The sequence below is a fragment of the Mytilus galloprovincialis genome, chromosome 4, assembly GCF_965363235.1.
Source record: "Mytilus galloprovincialis chromosome 4, xbMytGall1.hap1.1, whole genome shotgun sequence".
Taxonomy (NCBI): domain Eukaryota; kingdom Metazoa; phylum Mollusca; class Bivalvia; order Mytilida; family Mytilidae; genus Mytilus; species Mytilus galloprovincialis.
This window is the reverse complement of record NC_134841.1, coordinates 74,368,294-74,392,325: the sequence shown is the minus strand read 5'-3', so window position 1 is coordinate 74,392,325 and position 24,032 is coordinate 74,368,294. Positions and strand designations below refer to the sequence as shown.

Sequence of the window (24,032 nt, the reverse complement as noted above, 5' to 3'; positions counted from 1 at the left end):
AAAATACTGCACTACAGGTCTAAATGTATATACATGTACATGTATGTATAGTCAGTTAAGGGAATAGCTCAATTTCCTTACCTGATCGACTACATAAAGATTTAAAATAAGAGGATGTGGTATAAATGTATGAATGTCAACTAGACATAGTTTAAAAGAAAAGATTAAAGAAACTATAAATAAAGGTCACTACAGGGCTTTCAGCAAAGAGAACTCTTACAATAAAAATCAGCTACGTATATAAAAGGTCCTAGAGATGACAAAATGTGAAACAGTTCAAAGCTTGATTCATGACAAAATAATTAAAAAAATAATATGGCAGACAACCAATGATAACCATAAAACCACTGAATAACATGCTCCTGACTTGGAACAAGTGCATATAAAATGTGGCAAGGTAAAACATGCTGTGGGCTCTTAGCTCTCTCCACACTTATATTTATAATTAGGGTAGTGGAGGAACAGTATAGCACAACATAAGAACAAAATATAATAAGAGTGCATACGCTAAACTTTTCTCCTTCTTTACTAACCAATGTTGAAAATCTAAAATATAAAGCTTAATTACAACGTTTACTATCACATAAACTTAACATGATCCAAGAGGACAAGGTCATATAAACAAAATTTGAAATACATATACACCTTACAATCATTCCATACACCAAATATGCTTGAAATATAGTTCACCTTTTGAACATCTACATGTAAGAAACAAATTTAACCAGAAAATCTTAACATTGATCAATGAACCATGAAAATGAGGCCAAGGTCAGATAAACCCTGCCAGACAGACTTGAACACCTCACAAGCTTTAAATATAGTTGACTTTTTACATATATTATCTAAGTTCAAACTTAACATAGAAAAAAATAAGATTGACCGATGAACCATGAAAATGAAGTCATGGTCAGATAATTGCCAGACAGAAATAAACACCTTACAATCATCCAATAAACCTTATGTAGTTGACCTAATACCTATAAAAATAGAAAAACAGACAGAAAAAAAACACAACCTAAAAGTGACAAATGAACCGTGAAAATGAGGCCAAGGTCAAATAAAACATGCCAGAATGATATGTACATTATAAAATATTTTTTATACACCAAATATAGTTGAACTGTTGCATACAGTATTAGAAAAACAGACAAAAAAACAAAAAAACTTAACTTTAACCTCTGAAAAATGAAAATGAGGTAAAGGTCAGAAGACACCTGTTAGTTGGACATGTACACCTTACAATCATTCCATGCACTAAATATAGTAGACCTATTGCATTCAGTATAAGAAAAACAAAAAAAACTTAACTATAACCACTGAACCATGAAAATGAGGTCAAGGTCAGATGACAACTGCCAGTTGGACATGAACACCTTACAATCATTCCATACACCTCCAGTCTTATACACACTTTTGACTCCAAGGACATACAAAATGTACATGAACATTAATGCATACCGAGTCTATGTAAACAGGAATATATTGGGTTGTGAGGTAAATGTAGTGTGACAATAACACAACAACTCATTGTTACCAAAATGAACATGTAAGCCTTTTTTGTATGTGGATTTTAGGCTCATTATTTAGTGTGTAGTTATTCCCTTTGAAATTGGATTTTCCCCCCTTGTATACATGCATTTTGACTGACTCCTTAGAAATGAAAATTGATACATATTGAGATATTGATATGTACATTTGCATAAGGTATTAATTAAGGTCCAGATGATTCACCACATATTTATATCAATTTGATCATATCTCACTACACATACTGAGGTCTTGATATGAACATATGTATATTGTGATTTTATACATTTAAAGTCTACAAATTTTAACATAGTTATGCCCCTTTGAGCTGAAAATGTTCACCATATCCAATACACTTAGTTTCACTTCTTTATCTCCTTAAATTTACATACACAAAGTTGTTACATTCTAAGATGGGTATGTGTAGATGTGTATATTTTCAGTCCATTGGACTTTGCACTAGTTATGTCCCTTTTAACGTGAAACTATTGACTTTCAAATATCACTACATTTTTAGTTTCTTTATGGTTACTTATAGGTACGAACAGTTCACTGATTTTCCCACATTAATGAATCCTATTCATCGCAAAAGTAATGACATGAAACCAGAGAAATTTTGTCAAATTCACATGAGAATATATGGAGCTCTTGTATGGTACCCCTAAATAGATCACAAAGTTCCCGTTAAAATTGCCTCAGGTCATTATGTCATTTATAAGCAAATTTGAGATAGTCTGGTTTGAACATTTCAAAGGACTTTGGTGAGAGGTAATTTAATAGGATACATCAATTCAGTATCCTTTATATAAGGTTGTAGGTTAGATATCACCATGTTGGAGCAACTTGCATGCCTTATAATGAGATAATATTAAATTGACGTTTTGTTACATTTTGATATGCAATTAAGTGTGATGATCCATCCACTGATTTGATTTGAGATTTCTACCAACTCTTACATTATTGATTTTGAGTCAACTGTCCCTTTCATATGACTGCTTCAGTTGTAATTACTACCACACCATTACTTAATAAAATGATTTGCTAAGCGCAGCCTAAAAGACCGCCGAGGTCGAACCCTGAACAGTTGGGGCAAGTTTGGACACAATATACAAGTTTGATACTGTCTATATTTAAATTGTGATCAAATTTTTGACATAATATAGGTTTCTGACACATTATAAATGTGGTAAAAGATATCAAAAATTTGAAATGGGACATTTAGATAACCTAGAATGGTCCGATATCCAAAATTTAACAACAGGGTCAGATTATAAAGCATGTTTAAAAAAACACCATTGAACCTTCTGGTAAAGTTTTATAGACTTTCATTTACTTTAACTAAAGCTATTGTCCTGAAAGCAAATGAGTCTTCAGACTACGACGACATGATAGCATTATACAAATACGAATTTTTTATTTGAGATATCATTTAAAACCAATAAGAGTTGAAATTAAATTATTCAGTTGAATACGAGGTCAATCAGAAATCTAGACACCTTTGTTTCAAATGCACAGAAGGTTGTTGGCCCATGAATAAATGAAATGTAACATTGTCAATACTAAATATTTTCATTTCTCACATTCAGACACTAAAAAAGAACATAAAGAAAACAGTTTGATAAATATCAAAATAATTTAATAAATTTATAATTCTTTCATAATACATTGTACATGTATGAACAGTTTTGTAAAGTAAATATACATTAGAGTAAAAAAATGCATCAATTAAATAGTTATCACATTTGCTCACATTTTCATAATTCAAGCAGTCATTTAAACATTTAAAACAAACAAAAAGTCAATAACAATCATAAAGTTTATAACATGCTTTTCTTAAATAAGTGAAATGTCATTTTCACTGAACGGGTGTCATTTTGGGTTCATTTCTTATTTATAAAGTCAGGTTAACTGAATTTACTTTTTTACTGAATCTACTGGTGGTTCTCTCACCATAGATAGCAGTTTTTCTAATTTGGCAATTTCATTTTCTTCTTTCTGTTTTGGATCCATTGGTGGTGCTCCTTTCTTTTCCTTAAATGCAAAAACTTATATTTAATAATGGAACACAATATAAAACTAATGAAGTTCCTTTAGGATGCTTTCAATGATTTTCACATCTGAGATACACTTGAAATGTTATCAACTGTTTACAATACTTTGAATTTTTCAAATTACTAAGGATTTACTACCCAAGAGAAGATAACTTTTACTTTATTCTATAAAAAGTGTTTCAGAATTTTTTGTCTCCAATGCTCTTCTTTCTATCTTGTTCACCATTGTAAATTATTACTTGTATTATTTGTCTGCCTCTTGTTACAGTGTAAACTGTCTAGAGTGTTAATAAAAGTTGAAGTTGAAAACAATGTACTTTATGTGGCCTTTTTTTCTTTTTGGATTCAAGCGTCACTCTTTTGTAGAAGGAACACATGTCTTGTTTACTCAATTTTAATCCTGGTTTAAATGATGAGGTTTTTTTTAATTTGTTATGTTTGTTTTATATTCTCTCGCCAAAAGATAATTGATGCAACTTTAATCATATTAATAGATATTTAATATATTATATAAAAGTTTTAAACTAACATACCTTTGGCATTTTTCTCAAATTTGGTGACAATTTTAAGCTGGTTACATTTCCTCTGCAAAATAAATATGATGTAGATATAAAAATATGTCAATGAGTAACATTCACTCGGTATTTATGATTTATATGAAAACATTTTAAGTGAACTGAAATATTCCTTTCCAAAAACATTAATAAAAAAAAGAGATAAAAAATTGTACAGAATTATTTTTTCAACTGTTAATTATATACTTTACTTATTACAGATCTCTGATTAATCCATTTTTTTTTTCTGAACACATTGAGTCAATTATCTCCCTTACATATTTTTTCTTAATAACTTTAAAAAGTCTCCTTTACCTTTTTATTTTGGATATATATATTTTATTTTAATATTTCATTCAATAAAAAAAGTGAGTTTAACAAACCTATCATCTCCAACTATAACCATTGGATAAACTGGATTAAATTCTATATGCGTTAATTTGGTCTTCTTTTTCTGAGCTACCATTTGTTCACATAATGGTTCATATTTATTGATATGCAAGTCATATATGAACACCTGAAAAAGAAAAAAACGTATGACTTACTGTAATGAAAACCATATTTTTAAATGGTTTCTACTCAAAAACTTTTTAAAAATCTAATTATACTAACATTTGGAAATAATTTAATTTTGGATGCAACGCGTCTTCTGATTGGCTGACGTTATTTTGTTATTAGCCCATAATTTAGTCATGTGACAGTGACGTCATCAACGATTTTTCATGGTTTTCTACGGTTTAAAATGGAATTTAGAATTAAATTATAAGAAATGACTGTAATATTTTTTCTGTTTATTCGAAATAACATAAAAAATGTGGTGCACACTGTTAAATAACCCGCTACGAGCGTTATTCAGTGTGCACCAAATTTTTTATGTTATTTCTTCATAGATAGAAAAAATATTACAGTCATTCCTTAAATAAAATTTAGTTAAAGTTTCCAAAATAAAACCGCATGGTTTCTTTGATTTATTTTAATATTGACAAAATTTTGTGAATCATGTTTGCCCAAAGACTGATCCAGATTTACACTACACATACAGCAATTTGAGCATGCATAATGGAAGTTTTGCCATAGCCAATGTTATGACCATTTTTTCATTTGATTTAAAAAAAAAAATTATTACAAATTTTAAATTAAGTAAGATGAAATAGGAAAATCAGTTTCATCTAACGACACATTACACTATTTCATTGTCAATAATTACTTTAAGGCAATGTAACATTCTACTCTAGATGTAATAGCTAAACAAAGTAACATAATGTCATGAGTCTTCTAAATACAATGCTTTCATAAATTTTCTCCTGAGTTTATTAGTTTAAAAGGAGGTGGTTGGGGACGAGGTGGAAATCAATAAAATGAAAATTAATTGATTAATCCTTTGATCAAAATTTTCAAGTAGTTCAAGATCAGCAAGAAATGCGTGCACATCAAACTAATCAATATTCATGATCAATTAATTTAGACAATAGCCGAAACAACATTGGGTTGGACATTACACAAATGCTCTGTTCTTTGCATAAATGTGTTATTTATTTTATTCATAACCCTATTTAAGGCAATGCTATAAAAAATGTGATGGTTGACATTCAGACACAGGATCTGTCAGAGAGCAGGAAACAGACACATATTTGTTTTCTCTGATATACATACTTTTCCATCAGCAGTAACAGCAGCAAAAACTGTAGAAGAGTATGGAGACCAGGCTACATCACCAACAGAGTTGTTCAAATCAAAAGTAAATAATGGTTTTCTGAAAGTACAAAAATAAATGTTACATTTCTAAAAATAACATGAAATATTCATGGATTATTCCTTCCATATAATGGTAGGAATTTGATATATCAGCCCATCATCTTGTCTTTAAAGATGGATAATTCTAGGTATGCATTACTTTTTGTCTCATTGTACCAAAAAGACTATTTAAATATTCATGAAAAGAAGAAATTGTCCAGTCCATATATCTTATTGGTACTCTGTATCTTCCTAAATGTTTGTGTTTTCAGACAGTTATAATGCCTTGTTTTGTATTAGGGTTTTTATGTAATTCATTCGTTGCTCCCATCATGAACCTACCAGAATTAAATGGTGAATATTAAATTATGATACGTTATGAGATATCAAGCTCATTTTTCAAGTTAATCAAGAACAGAAATGAGAACAGTGTTCGACACTGTTCCTTTGATCTGATTATTTCCCAGCATTTTTAAGAAGTTGTCACATGAGCTTGAAGCTTATCATTTACAGCTTTTCAGGCAAATTGGTTAAAAAGAAATATGAAGGTTAAATTTGTATGTCCCCTTAAAGGTTGTTCTAATTAAGATTACTTTCTCTGCCTATGTTACCTTGAATTAGCATCATTAGAAGTATCGGATTTATCTATGCTAGTTTTACTGCTCATCTCCCATATTTTGACAGTCCAATCAGCACTACAGGTTACATAAATATTTGGATGGTATGGATTCCATCGTACTTTATAGACTGCCATATTGTGGGCATCCACTGAATCAAGGAACTGACTGGTATAGGCTTTAGAACACATGTGGATCTTGCCCTCCTCAGTTCCCACCAAAAACAAGTAATCATTCTTTCTATGGAAGTCGAAAGCTGTACCACAACCTGGGGAAAAAATAAATAAAATTCAAAAATTGGAAAACATAACAGCTGTTTTAGTACATGTTAGACATTACTGAATGTTAACGAGAAATGAGAAGAAAAAGAAAAACAGATCGAAAAACACTTTAAAATACTGCAATGAAATTTGCCCTCTTCATAAATTAGTTGAAATCAGGATAATAAGTATCGTTCCAACTAATAAATTGGAATTTATAAAATTATATGCTTGTTTTGCACACACTGATAAATATCAATAGAATATGGAATGTGTCAAACACCCAACAACCCAACTTAAGAGCAGAGACAACAGGAAGTGTTTCCTTTTGCATGCATGATAGTAATTTTTGGGGCCCTTTATAGCTTGCTGTACAGTGTGAGCCAAGGCTTCATGTTGAAGAGGTACTTTGACCTATAATGGTTAACTTTTATAAATTGTTGAATAAATACATCATCACATGCATTATTTATAGTAATTACATGTATTTTTGTCTATTTTGAAGATATTTACTTTCCTCAGGTAAAATTAATCAATGAGTGATAGATTTTTCTTAGAAGAAATTTAAAAGTCCCAGTGAAGAAACTACACAGAGAACAATAGCTATTGTATTTATTTGATGGGACAAAAGAACTTGCAAAGTCTTAAATCGACAGGTAACTTTCAAGTGAATCTGTGGAAACGTTTCATTGGGTTCCTATAAAAGCTTTTGAAAATGAAAGTTTTAGTCAAAATGTATTGAATAAAAATCTCCTTCAGAAATAACATATGTTACTTTCAAATAGTAGTTTCTAAATACTAACCAACAGTATTAACTTTTGTACCATCAGGACCCTCAGCAGTGGTATCAGGTAAAGTTAAACAGATCACATCCTGGTATGTTAGCTCATTCTGTCCAATAAAAACACAGTTATAGCAAGCTTTTTTGTCAGTTAAAGCATAATCATGATAATCAACTGTCGTTGCAGCATCTTTAGTTTGACAAGTTTATGCACATCTAGATATGGAATGCAATTTTAAACTTCTAAGGCCAAACAAAAAAGTATGTGTGTTTACTGTACCCTTCCTATCCTAATTTTTATCCCCTACTCTAAGAGTTTTTTTTACCATTTTTGATTAAGCACTTTTAAGTCACAATGTTGCTTCCATAGACCCAATGTAAAAACAATATTAAAAATAAAAAAATCCCTACTGTACCTACCCTATTTTTTTCAGCATGTAACAGTAAACAAACACATTTTTTGTTCGGCCTAAATTAGAATAAGCTGCTATAAGTTGTTCTTCAGACAATGTTGATCACTTCTACATAACAAGAGTGCACACGCTGAAATGTCTCGCCTTCTATACTAATCATTGATATTATGTTCAGAGTCCTAAGTATAAAGCTAAGCTTTATAACAACTGTACCATAAACTTAACATTAACCAAGATAACTAAACAAAGACCAATGAACCTTGAAAATGAGGTCAAGGTCAGATGAACCATGCCAGGCAGACATGTACAGCTAACAATGCTTCTATACAACATATATAGTTGACCTATTACTTATTGTTTAAGAAAAATAGACCAAAACACAAAAACTTAACACTGTGCAATGAACCATGAAAATGAGGTCACGGTCAAATAAAACCTGCGCGACTGACATAAAGATCATAAAATATTTCCATACACCAAATATAGTTGACCTATGGCATATAGTATTAGATAAAAAGACCAAAACTCAAAAACTTAACTTTGACCACTGAACCATGAAAATGAGGTCAAGGTCACATGACATCTGCCCGCTAGACATGTACACCTTACAATCATTCCATACAACAAATATAGTAGACCTATTGCATATAGTATGAGAATAACAGACCAAAACACAAAAATCTAACTATAACCACTGAACCATGAAAATGAGGTCAAGGTCAGATGACACCTGCCAGTTGGACATGTACACCTTACAGTCCTTCCATACACCGAATATATTAGCCCTATTGCTTATAGTATCTGAGATATGGACTTGACCACCAAAACTTAACCTTGTTCACTGATCCATGAAATGAGGTCGAGGTCAAGTGAAAACTGTCTGACAGACATGAGGACCTTGCAAGGTACGCACATATCAAATATAGTTATCCTAATACTTATAATAAGAGAGAATTCAACATTACAAAAAATTTGAACTTTTTTTTCAAGTGGTCACTGAACCATGAAAATGAGGTCAAGGACATTGGACATGTGACTGACGGAAACTTCGTAACATGAGGCATCTATATACAAAGTATGAAGCATCCAGTTCTTCCACCTTCTAAAATATAAAGCTTTGAAGAAGTTAGCTAACACCGCCGCTGTAGCCGCCGCCGCCGCCGTAGCCGCCGCCGCCGCCGGATCACTATCCCTATGTCGAGCTTTCTGCAACAAAAGTTGCAGGCTCGACAAAAACTAAATTTTTCCTCATTTCAAAGAATACTCAAGTGAGGAAAGAAAAGTATTGGAAAATTCAGTTTTTTAAAAGGCAAAACCTCTTTTTTTTGCTTATTTTATTTCTACAAATTTATTTTTCTTTTGAACACATGTATTCTAATTGATAAATTCTTATATTCTGTATAACTAGAAAAATATTGACTTTAAATACAAAATATTATAATTACCTTGATTATAGTCCAGTGTACAATTCTTCCATCTGAAGACACAGAGTAAAAATTGTGATTGTTTTCTAAGTCATCTGCCTGCCAGCGTACCTGTTTGTAATAATAATCAATCATAATGAATAAAAAAACACATCTATAAAATTTTTTACAAAAGTTCAAGGTTATTTATTACTAGTATTATCTATAAATCTTGTACTTTTTTTTCTTTTTAAATTCATTAACAAGAAAGTACACACTTTGACCTGTTAAGATGCCCGCATCCCTTAATTCAAACTATCTATTCAACCAGGTGCTCCGCAGGGCGCAGCTTTATACGACCCCAGTGGTTGAACCCTGAACAGATAGGGCAAATTTGGTCACAATATTTAAGCTTGATTCTGTCTGAATTTGGATTGTGATCAAATTTTTGACATAATATAGGTTTTTGTCACAAAATTAATGTGGTCAAAGATCTAACAAATCTATTGCACAATACTGTGCAATTGAAGATTTCTTCTTGGAACTTTTCAAAAATTTTGAAAATTTTTTCAAAATTTTGAAAAAAAAGGAAGCCCTTCAAAAAATGGTAAACAAAAAATTCCCCCCCCCCCCCAACTTTTTGAAACCCCCTTGGAGCAATAACCCTTAAACTCAATCCTATGCTTTCCATTGCAGTATTGAACCTTGTAGTACAATTTCAGAGAGATCCATACACTTAAACACAAGTTATTGTCATGATTGTTTGAAAACTAGAAACATGCTGCTTTTTGGCCCTTTTTTGGCCCCTAATTCCTACATATTTTGGGCAATTAACCCAAAACTTAATCCCAGCCTCCCCTTTGTTATATGGTACATTAAGGTACAATTTCAGAGAGATCCATACAATTACACGTAAGTTATTGTTTTGAAACTAGAAAAATGCTTGTTTTTACCCCTTTTTGGCCCTTAATTCCTAACTTTGGCCCCATAACCCCTAAAATGAATCCAAACCTTCTACTTGTGGTTTTAAACATTGCGGTATGATTTCAGAGCAATTGAAATACTTCTACACAAGTTATTATCCTGAAACTAGAAAAATGCTTGTTTTGGGCCCCTTTTGGGCCCCTTTTGGGCCCCTAATTCCTAATCGGTTGGGACCATCATCCCCAAAATCAATCCCGACCTTCCTTTTGTGGTATTGAACCTTCTTAAAAAATTTCATGACGATCTATTCACTTAAACTAAAGTTATTATCCGGAAACCAATGTGTCTTCGGACGACGACGCAGACGACAACATCATACCATTATACGATCCCAACAAATTTTTGGGGTCGTATAAAAAGTACTTTAGAAAAGTGTTGACAACAAAATTCAAGTTCATTTAACATAATGAAAATATTCAATGGCACCATTTAATATTTGAATATCAGCAAAATTGGCTATGATCTGCATAACATTTTTACAACATAACTTCTAGTAATCGTAAATAAGCATTAGAACCTACCTGCCAGACAGGGTCTGTATGTTTACCATTTTTAGCAGTACATCTATGTACAGGTTCTTTTCTCTCCACATTGAAGATGCCTACACTACCATCGTAAAATCCAACAGCTATCAGATAAGGGTGTTCTGGATGTAAGTCTAAACACATTACACCACTGTCTGTTTCATAAACAAATTCTGGGAAGGAAGGGTTCTTCATACTGTTGAACAAGATCATACCATTTCCTTGTTTCATGAAATCATCTGAAAATTTGGAACATGAAATTGAAAACATTGTAATGTCACGCTTACACTTGAATTTAAAATATTGGGGTGTTTGTAATTTCATGTCTATTTCTATTATCTAATGGTACTGTTAGCTCACTGGAACTTTTCTCTCTCCCTTTTTACAGTTAGCCACATAGTTCACTGTTTACGCATGCAGAAATGCATGGCATTGTGTTAGCATTTGTAACTATTTTGTCTGAAATGGTGCCTTGATTAAATATATTTTTAGTATATAACTAATAGGTGTTTTTTTGGCTGAAATGCAGCAAAAGTGGTTAACATTTTAAGCAGAATAATGCAACCATAAATCATTTCATAAAGAATTTTGTTTAGAAATAATCTGACAATAAAAACAGATATTCTTCAAATGATAAGAAGGGGAGATAATCTCTTTTTCAAAATTCAAAACTTATACACCTTAAGTATCATCAATTTATTGAAGAAGTTTGATATTTATACACTGAAACTTACAAGAACCAAAAGAAACAGCAAATAAATCCTTGTATTTTGGATTCCAACACAGTGAGGTGACTGCCAACTTCTTTGCTTTCTCGTAGGTAAATCTCCACAAAGGTAACAGTGTTCCCTCATTCTCTCTGTATTCATCTGATGGATCTTCCCAGTACTTGAAATCTGAAAAAAAAACAAATGGTTATACTACAAGAACTCTTTATCAAGATAATGATTTTACAAAAAGTGACTGTTTAAAAATTTATAAGGAGTTTATTATCACAGATTTGATGAGAATAATTTATCAGAGACAATAACATCCTTTTTAGTATAAGGTACTTAATAAGACAAAATAATACATGAACTAAAAAAACATTCTAGCTTTTTGTTGTTCAAACCAATATGATAAAAAAAAAATCCTGCCTTTTTTCTCTTTCTCATATATTAGAGAGAGCAATATTGAGTAAGAATATTTGGCAATACAAACCTTGTGCAATATCATCAAATGTATTCTGGTTGACCATTCTTTCAACAATCTTAGATGCTTTATTCAATCGAGATATATCTTCTCCCTGTAAAAGTGCAGAATGATGTTTAAACTATGTTGAATTAATAAATTTCTTAATCTTATCTTATATCATGTATAAAATGTCTAAAACAATTCATTAATGTATTTTATATATATTAGTGATAATAATGTCTTATAATTGCTAATAATTTACTTTTATAGTGAATCTTTTCAAATTTCTTACCATTAAAACTCATCTTGCAAAAAACTTAGATGGAAAACAGAATCTTCCAAAAAATGATATAATATTATTAAAGTTTTGAGATAAATCTTCAACAAGCTGTTACCTGAGTTTCAGTAATTGTTAACTTCTTCCTAGTCTTCTCTTCCTCCCTTCTACCAGGTACAACTTTCTTCTCTTTGCTTTTCTCCTGAGAATTCATAAGTAAAACATTAAGAATATTACCTATAAATATATCTTTATAATTATTATTTCTAAATTTAAAAATATTCCATTGTTTATCATTGTACCATTAAACAGAATATTCTGCTTTAACACAAAACACAAAGAGTTATCTCCCGTTGCTGATGCTAAATACACATGGTTAAAGATCACTTCAGCTTATCAGTTTGGATTTAAAATATACAACTTTAATTATATCATTAGAATGTGGCCATATCTTATATCTGACTGTAGAAATGTATGCATCTGGATGATTATTTAAAAAAAAATGTTGAGTTTAAAAGTAGGCAGAATTAATGTAATTGAACAGAAGAATAATGAAATTCTTAAAATTCTTAAAATATATATATATATAACTCTAGATATGAAATTCATATAATTGTTGAGGGGTATTCTATTTAAGAAATAATTCATGGGGGCTTGAATATATCGTGATTTTACCACGGGTTGGCCCTTTATGACAAATATTTTACCCCTGAGCGATAGCGAGGGGTAAAATATCGGCATAAAGGGATAACCCGTGGTAAAATCTAGATATATTCAAGCCCCCATGAATTATTTCGATTCTGATAGGACACATACGGCAATTCTTTTGGATCGAAGCGCTCTAGGTGTAGGCAAATATTTGCCGTTCCCATAAATAAACGCACTAATAAACTAGCGTAAAAGAACGGAGCAAACTGCATTAGTGACATGCTTAAACTATTTAAAATAATGTATTTAGACAGTTTTGGATGAATTTGAATGATAATTTATTTATATGTCTTAAAAGATGTACAATAAAGGGCTTTTGCCACATTTTAGCATCATTTGTGTATGTTTACTTGTGATGATTTTCAGATCCACAAGCGTGTATTTTCCCGTAAAATGCTTACATTCTAACGTCATTGTTCTATGACGTCGGGTATCTCATTCATAAAGAAAGCATATGACGTGGGAGTACAATCGGAACAGCACTGGCAATATATTCATATTTTACCACGGGTGTGTACTCAAAGCGTTTGAAGGACGTCATGTTAGAATTAAATATATCTGGAGAAAAGAACATCTATTTTTGCAACCTCCCCCCTTTTTGAACCAAACACAACATTTTATTGAATAAATGGTAATAACCAAAAATTTGTCCATTCTACTAGGGGTCTAGAACCAAAGCCTCTCAGACAAAAGTAATACAAATGTTTCTTCCCGTACAAGTTAATTCATTAAAAGTCAAGGAAATACTTATTGAACAAACTTAATGACCAGACTGACTTAAATGTATAGGTATTTAGGTATAGAAAAGGTTCATTTACCCCAAACCAACTTCATTATAGTTAAATGTGAATCCCACAGGTGGTAAACTTAAATGGAATGGCCCTGACTGGACTATAGAATTTACCCTCTATTTTTCGTGCTCTATAGTAAAACTGTTAGTATAAAGATGCCATATGGGACATCACCCAATATATTGTGCTATTTTAATACTACACTTCTCTATTGTGACGTAAAAAAAAACTATCTATTACTCATTCATAATAAATGTAATGGATCACTATCAATTTTTCTACAGAACATTTAAGTAGAGTTTTGTTAGTATCAATATTTCTGAATTTTACAATAGAAGAAACAAATGGTTTAAGGATCATCAGTGAATCTAGAGTTGTCTTTTTTGGGGTTGGTTTTCTGTAAATTAACACTTATAAATCTAAATTTGATTAGTCAATCATGCAGTTAATTTCTATTTGATTTAATACACTAAATTCACATGTTATTTTTGTGTATGATTTCCATGCAATTATATCACCCTTTGCCTAAATAAAAACCATAAGGCAAGTCTAACTATCGTGACACTGTATACATGTATGGTTTATCTATGATGCAGGCAGTTCATTTACACTAAATATTTATAACTATTTTTTGCAAACTGCAGAGAAATTACTTGAACAATCTGCTGGAAAGCGGTCGGTGGTTTATATGCTTGCTTTTCTCTTAATGCTTCCATCTAAAAGATATATTCCAGCATGAATATCTATACATAGAAGGAAACTTTTCCAATACCTCACTGTGACTAAATGCTGGCTGCTTGTAAACAGGATTTTAACTGCTGATATGTTTATTCATATTTTATACAGTTTTCCATCATCCTGTTACTTAACCTGATACTTCACCAAAGTTTGAATATTGAATCAGAAGGTCAACTGTAAAGTGCTGTCCCTTTATCCAGGGACACATTTTGACAATTAGAGTACTTAGCTTCCTATACAATCAATGTTGGACACTTCCATTCTAAACTTTTAGTTAAGATAAATAAATAAATTTTACATCCACCTAATACATTGTGATGACAAGTTACCATCCCTGGGTCATATCTTCACTTTTATGAAACAGCCCTAAGCTATAAAAGTTCATTTGTGGTACAAAAATTATCACACAGCAAATTTAAAAGATAAAATCTTTTTTCTTGGTGTGACTTTTTTTTTTAATCTTTGATGCATGTCTTAAAAAATTATAAAATAACATCACCACAATCACTGATCCTTAATTTTCCTATCACATTTTAGACATTATTATAATGGATTTAGTAATTTGTTATCTGCATTCCCTGAAATGTCCAACTCAAATTAATAATAATGATTTACAAACAATACTTTTATTTGCATGGCCTTATTGTCAATTTTCGTTTTTGTGATTTTGCTGGAACAAACTGTTTTTACAGATAGTATGCATGTTCCAAAATATTGACATATATAAGAAGTGATTTCTAAACTACACAAACATATATTATAATAAATAAAACCTCTGATTCTGAAGATAGAAGAAAGTTATTTTTTAAATTAAGTGATATCAAAATAATTAGATACACATCTATGAAATCACACAATAGATCTTGACTGATCACTGAATTATTAACTTACTTGTTTTTCAAAGTCTTCTTGGTATGCATCAAATATATCCCACTGTGTAACATTACCAGAAAATGTGGCTCTTGGTGGTGGCTCAGTGGCAGTTCCCCTTTCCTATGGAAGAACATCATAATTTGATCAGAATTAATCCAGAACAAATAGATTCAATTCATTAGTTTAAAAAAGAAACAAAAATGCTCTAAAATACAAGCATTAAACAAGAGTTACAAAAGTGTGATACACTTATTATCTCCCCTTATAAAATTTCACAAATTAATAAAATAGATTCTGCTTAATGATAGCTTTTTGTAAAATAACTCACCCTGTACGGATTATTGTATGTTTGTGATGCTCTCTCACTATAGTTGAACTGATTTGTCAACTTTTTTGATCCAGTAGATTCCCCTTCCCCTGGTGCTGGAGTTGCCGCCCCATCTTTTGCTTCTTCGGCTGCCTGAAAAATAAATAAAATTGTAAAGAATATATCTCATTGAAAAATTCTTACTAAAAAGGTTTGTTTATTAAAACATATTTTGCCATTGGAAAATTTGTTTTTATAAATAAGCATTGAAAAATTACTTTTAAACATGTGCTTACTGATCATGAGCAACTACTGTACATGAAACAATGTTGGAATTATTTAAATTTCAAAAGAACTACTGTGAAAGTACTTTTATTCGTGGGGAATCAATTTTTGTGGTTTTCGTGGATGACTCTATCCATGAATTTAAGTGTCCAACGAAATAATACAATTGTTGTCCATTTTAATGTACTTTCACAGTATTTCTTCTAAATAATATTTTCTCAAGAATTTAACCACACCTTCATTCTTAAAAAAATTTATTGAGAATATATTGAAAAATGTATCTCTTCATTTTAATGATAAAAAAGCATAAGAGATTATAATTCATAAAATAATTCCTGGTGATGACGAAAATTGTTTGGAACCTACTTCTTCTTTTGCTTGTTCTTCTCCCTCTGCTGCTCCTGCTGCTGGAGTTGCCTCCCCTCCTTCACTTCCAGCATGTTCACTCGGCACAGCTAAAATTATAAATGAGATCAACTATTTCAATACAAATAATCAATAACAAGAATGTGTCCATAGTACATGGATGCCCCACTTGCACTATTATTTCTGATGTTTAGTTGACCGTGAAATTGGAATAAAATCTCTAATTTGGCATTTAAATTAGAATGATCATATCATATGGAACATGTATACTAAGTTTCAAGTTGATTGGACTTCAAGTTCATCAAAAACTACCTTGATCAAAACTTTAACCTGAAGTTGAACAGAGGGACGAACGGATGAACAGACAGACGAATGAATGGACAGACAAACAGACGTACAGACCAGACAACATAATGCCCCTCTACTATCATAGGTGGGGCGTAAAAACAATCATTTACTTGTCCATATATTCCCTCATCAGTCCCACACATCACTATAATCATGTATTGTGATATTTTCATGATTTTATTCATATATTTCTCATTAATCATGTAATGTCCTTTAGTTTTAATTTAATTTTGAATGTTACACATCTCCTGATTGGCTGAAGTTGTTTTGTTATCAGCTCATAGACACAATTTTGTCATGTGCCGTGACATCAACAATGTATTTTCATGGTTTACTCCAGTTTGAAATGGAATTTAGAATTAAAGAATAAAAAATGCCTGCAATATTTTCTCTGTCTATTCGAAATAACATAAAAAATGTGGTGCACACTTTAAAATAAACCCCTACGCAGGTTATTCAGTGTGCACCACATTTTTGATGTTATTTCTTCATAGACATAAAAAAAAAATATTACAGTCATTCCTTAAATGGAAAGAAATGTGGGATTTTTTTATTGTTGTTTCATTTTGTAATATATATATATTTTAATGGGTTTATTTCTACACATTTTTAAGTTAAGGCTATTCTTTTTTGGTATTCATACCACATGAATGTCAATTATCTATTTTACATGTTTTTCTTTTTTAATAGCAAGATTAATTTACCTTCTGGAATTCCAAGTCTTGCTCTTTGCCTTTTAGCTTCATCTGATTCTTTATGAATCATGTTGCCATCTAGGGCAAAATGAATGGCTAACTGATCAACACTTGAAGTCTGTTTATACTGCCTTTCCTGTTAACAAAAAGTGTAAAGTATAAATAATAAGAGACAAATTCAACTTTACTATTTCTGAATATCAGCTATTTTTCAGTTATCAATCATATTTCTGTATTCATCTAAAGCATATACTGGTAGTGTAAGAACAGTCTGCACCAAAATCTTTTCTGACTCCTACTCCAAAGATCAATATTCAAATATTTCTTTTAGAGTCTTAAACAAAGTTTTGTAAAGGCTTACTAGTTCAAATGAAATTTAACTAGTCTGGGGCATCAGACAAGTAGCTAAAAGTGCAGACTGAGAAGGTATCTTCTTGAATAGAAAGTACAGGAACCTTTAGGTTTGATAAAACAACAGAAACAAAGTCATAGATAATATACATAGAACCTAACTTGTTTGAAAAATAAAATTATAAGTTTTGACTTTTTATGTGCCCATTCAAATGAAATGGTACTCTGATATAACAGCTATAACTATTAAGCTTAGACCTAATGACATAATTTGACTGTGAGATCATTCAGATCATGAAATATAGGCTTTTGCTAGAAAACCAATGTACAGCAAAATGTTGCCAAATATATTTTCCCCAGAAAGCATAGGAAACTATACCTTAAAGCTGTATCTAACAATATTCTGTGGTGCATGTGGATTGTTAGCAGTTAGAATTCTTGTAAACTCTTCCTTCAGTTGCTGTAAAGAGAAAACAAGAAAAAGTTATTAAAGTTACAAAAAAGCATTGTGTGTGACATTCTTAGAATGTGTTCATTGAGTTATTCCCCTTTAAATTCATAGATATCTATTTGAAACATATGATTTACTTTGACATTGCTCTTTAATGTTGATTTCCTATCTTTAACCATAAAAGTCAAATTAAACAATCTAATTTTATTTGACATTACTTTTTTAATGTTGATTTACATCTTTTTTTTTTAAAGTAAAATTGAAAATTCTAAAAATTAAACTCCCGGCCTGCAAATCCTTCAATGGGGTTGGTTATAATGTTAAAACTATAGATTGTAGGATTTGTAGCATCTAGATTATTTCTATGATTATTTGTTTCAGTGTTTACATTCTATTCTGCTATCAATACTTACGCCTTCATTTAAATCCAGCTGGTCCTCAGGTTTGACTAGATTTTTGTGCTGGAAAATAAAAGAGATATAAAATAAGTATCGCTGAGTTTTGATTGTTTTTTGTGACTTATTGAAAAGCTAACAATATGGACACCTTTAATTTTAAATTATCCTAAAATAAGGCACTTACAAACAAATTTATATCTGTTCAATACCAAAAATAAAGAAATCTCATATAATATGGTTTTTAGATATTTTTTTTTAATTTATGAGATTGACATATCAAATATTTACCTGCATCCAATCTTCAGCCTCAGTACCATCTCCTATATCTGTCATGTCATCTCCATCCTAGAATACAAATCAGAAGGGTCAAATTATCAAAAGGATGATTAAATCATATAAACAAATAATTTTTATAACAATCACATCAAATATGGTACAATTACATAATTGAAAGCAGATCATCAAATCTATATTATTTACATTTTTTATAATATAATGTATTTTTTTGGTTTTTATTTATTTTTCACAGCTAGTAACACATAAAATTAACACAAACTGGTTATGAATTAAAGTGAGTATACATGTATTAACATATATATATTCAAATATCATAAACTATGAATGAAGTGTTACTCTGGAGAGTTTTGCTTCTCTTTTTTCCATTTCAGGTGTTTTTTCAATGAATTGATGTGCAATGAATGCAATTATTCACATTTTATCTAACAGTCTCATAACAACAAATTAAACAAATAATGTTAAAAAAATTAACTGTAGTCCAGTAACTAGGACCATTTAAGTAGAAAAATCTTCATAATATGAAAGCTTGTGTTCATTAATTTTGGCTTTGTCTACAACCTATCAAGATTTGATCAAACTTAAACTAAAATAGAAGCAATTCTGTCCTCAAAGACTCAAACATTGTGTAAAAATTGAATGTAGCAAACTGAATTCAGTATGGTTATTGCTTGGATGGACTGAAGATAATATGAAATACATTTAAACACCATATACTGTTGTCTATAGAAGCACAAAAAAATGATGTGCAAAAACAAAAACAAAATGTACTAAAGCACATAATTGATATAACTAGCTTGCAACTGTGTCAGATTTTTCTAAAAAAAATAAATAGCCTACATTATTAAGAACTGCAACATATTTATGATCCTAAGTTAAGTTCCCTTTTACACTAATTTTATAGTTTATAACGAAAAGTTCATTAAATAATTTATTAAATATTCAGGGTATTCCCTGTAAGTTTTTGAAGCAGTCCTGGGCTAGCCATTTTGGCAATGGTGAGTTGAACAATGAGAAAAAAATCTCTCCATGACAAAACTAATAGCAAGGAAATTTACATCCAAATCAAATTAGCTTTACTAAAAAATGATGATAACTAGTCTCTATATCTTGGTACCTTTTTAGACAATGATAAGTCCAGACAGATTTTATAAGTTTAAGACCCATGGACTTTTTTGATTGAAATGATCTGATCTACATAGATTTAAGAACTATTCATTTTGTAGAGCATATTCATTAATGGCTACCATAAAAATGAATCATACTCAACCAAAATGAAAAATATTTAGAAAATGCCCACAACATCTCAGTGTTTATAAATTTCATAAGACCAGTCCAAAATGATAAAAGAAATCAACACCTAAAATTCCCAAATAAAGTTACATTAAATCTACCAACACCAATATTGTACAATTTACAAACTATATGTACATAGCCACAAAATAAAATGTTAAAATCTGTGGTGTATAATAAAGCAGAAACAATATAACCAATTTGCAACCAAAGGCAAAGAACATGGCAAACCTATAAAACACAAACAACAAAACACTTTTACCTTTTTGTGAAGAATACCTGGTCCTTTTGTTTGCTTGGACTTGGCAGCTGCCTAAAGAATTTAAAATTGTATAAAATAAATTATTCATGTATAAAGTTATAATAACACCAACTCACCTTAATCCTGGTCCTTCTGCGGGCCATGATATCACTCATTCCACCAGCCTGTATAGAAAACAGTAGACATGCATGATTGTGCATTAAATTAAGCCTTCAAGGTGTATTGTGGGGGGAAAATGATACAATTTTGTGGACAAATTTTGAACAAGTGAAATAGGTTCAGTCAAACATATTTTTGTGCACAACACATTTATAAGTTAAAACAAAATTCTTATACTAATTGTCTTATGAATTCCTTTAATATTTTCAACTTGTATAAAAAATATGTCTTATTTCAAAGATGAAATTATTAATGTGGTCATTGGAAAGATCATGGACTCCCATAAAATCTACATAAATGTATAGTTCAGGTATTTTTATCATTGCTTTATATTTTTTGTACACACTTTCTTTTCTTTTCATTTCTGTGTATTATGATTGGTATTACTTTTTCCAAAGAAACTTATTGAGTTCAAGTTTCATATTTCATTTAATTTGACATGACCTAATTATAACCAATATTCAAACTATTGTCTTTATGTTGTAGCCTAACTACCGGTATATGTACAACCACAATACTTCAACATAAAAGTTTATAGTTTGGGTGCTTTTTCTGAATGATACTATTACTATTCTGCATCTCTTTTTATTTATACAGGATAAACTTCTTTTAAAATCAGATTGCAAAGACAAATTAACCTTGTTTAGATATACTGTATTATAAGTTATAATAACCCAGAAGCTAAGAATTAATCTCACTGACTGATTGATTAATAGCAGTTAAAATACTGCATGACTTTGAACTACTCCTTTAATATAAAAGTTCCCACTCTGACTTAGAAGCTAGTTACAGGATGAGAACTTATATTCTAAGCCTAAACTAGTTGATGTGTAAGAATATTTTGTGTGTAACCAGAAACCTTTACAAACAACATGTACATTTGTATGTAAAAAACAACCACTTGGATACATGTACATGTGATACATAATTCAAAATGTTAAGCAGGAGAGGGAGCCCATCAAGGTTAAAATTACATAAATGATACACATTTGTTTTTTCTTTAATTTTTAGAAATATCACAGTGACTCACTGTATCTTATAATCTATCCTTTAAAATAAAATATGAAACGAAATTTAATTAAAGTCACAAAGCAAGTGTTAAAGGTAGATCATGGTGATCATGGCCAAATGCTGTTAAATTGTTGACTACTCATGCATAAAATATAGGTCAAGTTGACCAAAAAGTTACTAAGTCATTCATCTCTAAGAAATGACTTGAACAAACAAAAACATTTTAAAGATGTTACGTAAGGGGGTAAGGTAAACTGACAAGATCCTTTCAATGTCTAATTAATACTAATGCCTTGAAACAAAACAGATCTATGTGAATTGCTTTCCTCATTTTACACATTGAGAAACTAAATATTTGCTTAACTGAAACTTATAAAACCTATTAGTCTTCATCAGTTCATTGTCACATTATACTTGAAATTGTTTTTCCGTTTTCATTTCTGGGCAGTAAGAGTTATCCTTCGTTCCACATATACAATGTAGGCAACTGACTCTCCTCATAAAAAAATTAAGAATACATTTGTGTCTGTATTTTTATCTGTATTTTATTTTTCATTTACATGTTGTACTGTTAAATCAGTCATCCTTAATCAGAACGATAGTTGCATGTGTAAGTGTATGCGAGTGGGAGAGAAAGGCGAATTAATTTTTACTTTATGTGATTACATGCTTGTTATGAGCCCTATGATTAGGAAATAAAATATCTCTATCTTATCTTATCTTATAAGCTAGATCATGCAATTTTTTTTAAAGAAAAATGGTAAAGCAACTTTTATGAGACACAAAGCAGGGAACCTAAAAATAGAATGTCTCAAACTCAAGGCATTTATTTTAAGCATAAGTTTTAAATTTTTGTGATATAATGTTTCTACAATCATAAGAAGTTTATTTTTTTGTAATTTAATATCTTAAGCCCTTATAAAAACTGTGGATTTCAGTTAAAATGTTTGTAAGATGTATAATAATTGGTTATATAAAAGTAATTATATATAAGCCAATGTTTGTGCTTCATAGAAAGAATAGTATGTGATTTAGGCAAAGAATTATGATTTGATGTGTAAAAAGTATGAAAGTATAAAGTAACATTACAGTAAATTCATGCTGTTATTAGTGACCAAGAGCATAATATTATTAGGAATCAAGAATTCAAAACTGTCCTAAAAATTACTTCTATTACTATTAGGTTTCAAGTACATGCAGGAAGATTAAGATGGTGGTTATATATAATACAGATTGAAGGCATAATATAGGCAATAGGTATTCATGCAATGTCTTTAAAGCTGGTAGAATGGTGAGTTGAAGCATGCAGAAAATAAGCATATTTATGTATGAACAGTATTATAGAGATAGACAGCAAAATGCCACTAAAAGAAATGACTGCAGGTTTCAGCTACATGTATATTATTAATGTTCAAGTATAAATCTAAAGAAAGATCAAAAGTCTTTGTCAAGTACCAGCTAGCATGGTTATAGCTTTAGCATGAAAAAAATTATTAAAATTTAAACTAGATTTCACCATAATTTAATTAATTTAAAACATCTAACTACTTGCTTCAGAAAACTGCTTGTTTCTCTTTGAATATATACGTTGTAAGCTGAAACCTGAAGGTCTTTCTTAAGATCTATATTCAATATACTATTTGTACATGCAAAATAACAAGATTGTAAGTTATTGTGACATCAATGTGGAATGTCCTTCTATATTTTTTTTTTGTTATTTCGAACTGGATTGCTGCAAGTTATATAAAAAATGTCTCTTTCCTCCAACAAAATGTATGTAGCAAATAAGCTCTTCTTTTTTTAATCTGATTAAAAACACTTTTTTATAACAAAATCTCTTTCAAAATGAAAAGAATTTACTTTCATTACTTGGCCAAAGTGGTACACGGCCGAAACCATCCAAGGCTGTACTGGCTATATGGGCTTTTTAATTCCTGGCATTTTCCACATGTTTGTTAAACTTCTTAATATTGAAACCCCAACTTGTGATACAATGTAAATGGAATTATGAAAATACCCAAGCATAATTTTCTTATCAAAGCAATAAAACAAGTGAAAATTGATGTAAAAGTTAGACCTTTCACATAAGTTAGTGACATATACACTACAAGATGAGCATCATGTACTTTTTTTTCTTTTTTAGCTAAATTTACAGCTTTGCCTTGGGATTTTTTGTTCAAACATTTTTATACAAAATGTCGAATCAAAATCCGTAATTGATGTATGTGTATGTTACAAACCTGTTTCCCCTTTGCTGGTTGTTTTGGTGGCATTTTGACTGATGGTTAATATACCAAATTCAGGGAATACACAAATAAATTCAGACAAATAACGTGTATCCACCGAACGATGGCGTTGTTGTTGCTAGGGTTGATGCGCAGTCGTAGAGGAACGAGATTTA

The 24,032-nt window shown here is 30.5% G+C and overlaps 1 protein-coding gene across 3 annotated transcripts; it reads right to left on the bottom strand.

Annotated features, from left to right (window-relative positions):
• Nucleotides 1–3,144: 3,144 nt before the first annotated feature.
• Nucleotides 3,145–24,029, bottom strand: LOC143072932 (dynein intermediate chain 2, ciliary-like). Of its 3 annotated transcripts, none has more exons than XM_076248103.1 (21): nt 23,872–24,029; nt 20,578–20,625; nt 18,901–18,957; nt 18,628–18,675; nt 18,143–18,223; nt 17,422–17,548; nt 16,370–16,458; nt 15,740–15,871; nt 15,430–15,531; nt 14,454–14,516; nt 12,420–12,503; nt 12,052–12,136; nt 11,586–11,747; nt 10,849–11,090; nt 9,386–9,475; nt 7,550–7,637; nt 6,481–6,754; nt 5,789–5,888; nt 4,519–4,652; nt 4,115–4,166; nt 3,145–3,561 (listed from the first exon to the last, which is right to left on the bottom strand). In XM_076248103.1, exons 1-21 carry the CDS (start codon nt 23,902–23,904, stop codon nt 3,445–3,447), a joined length of 2,208 nt encoding a protein of 735 aa, XP_076104218.1. In that variant the 5' UTR covers nt 23,905–24,029; the 3' UTR covers nt 3,145–3,444. The 3 variants fall into 3 exon arrangements, with proteins under 3 accessions (XP_076104218.1, XP_076104217.1, XP_076104219.1); XM_076248102.1 differs by lacking the exon at nt 20,578–20,625 and adding an exon at nt 20,462–20,512 and having other exon boundaries at nt 23,872–24,022; XM_076248104.1 differs by lacking the exons at nt 14,454–14,516; nt 20,578–20,625 and adding an exon at nt 20,462–20,512 and having other exon boundaries at nt 23,872–24,021.
• Between the last annotated feature and the right edge of the window lie 3 nt (nt 24,030–24,032).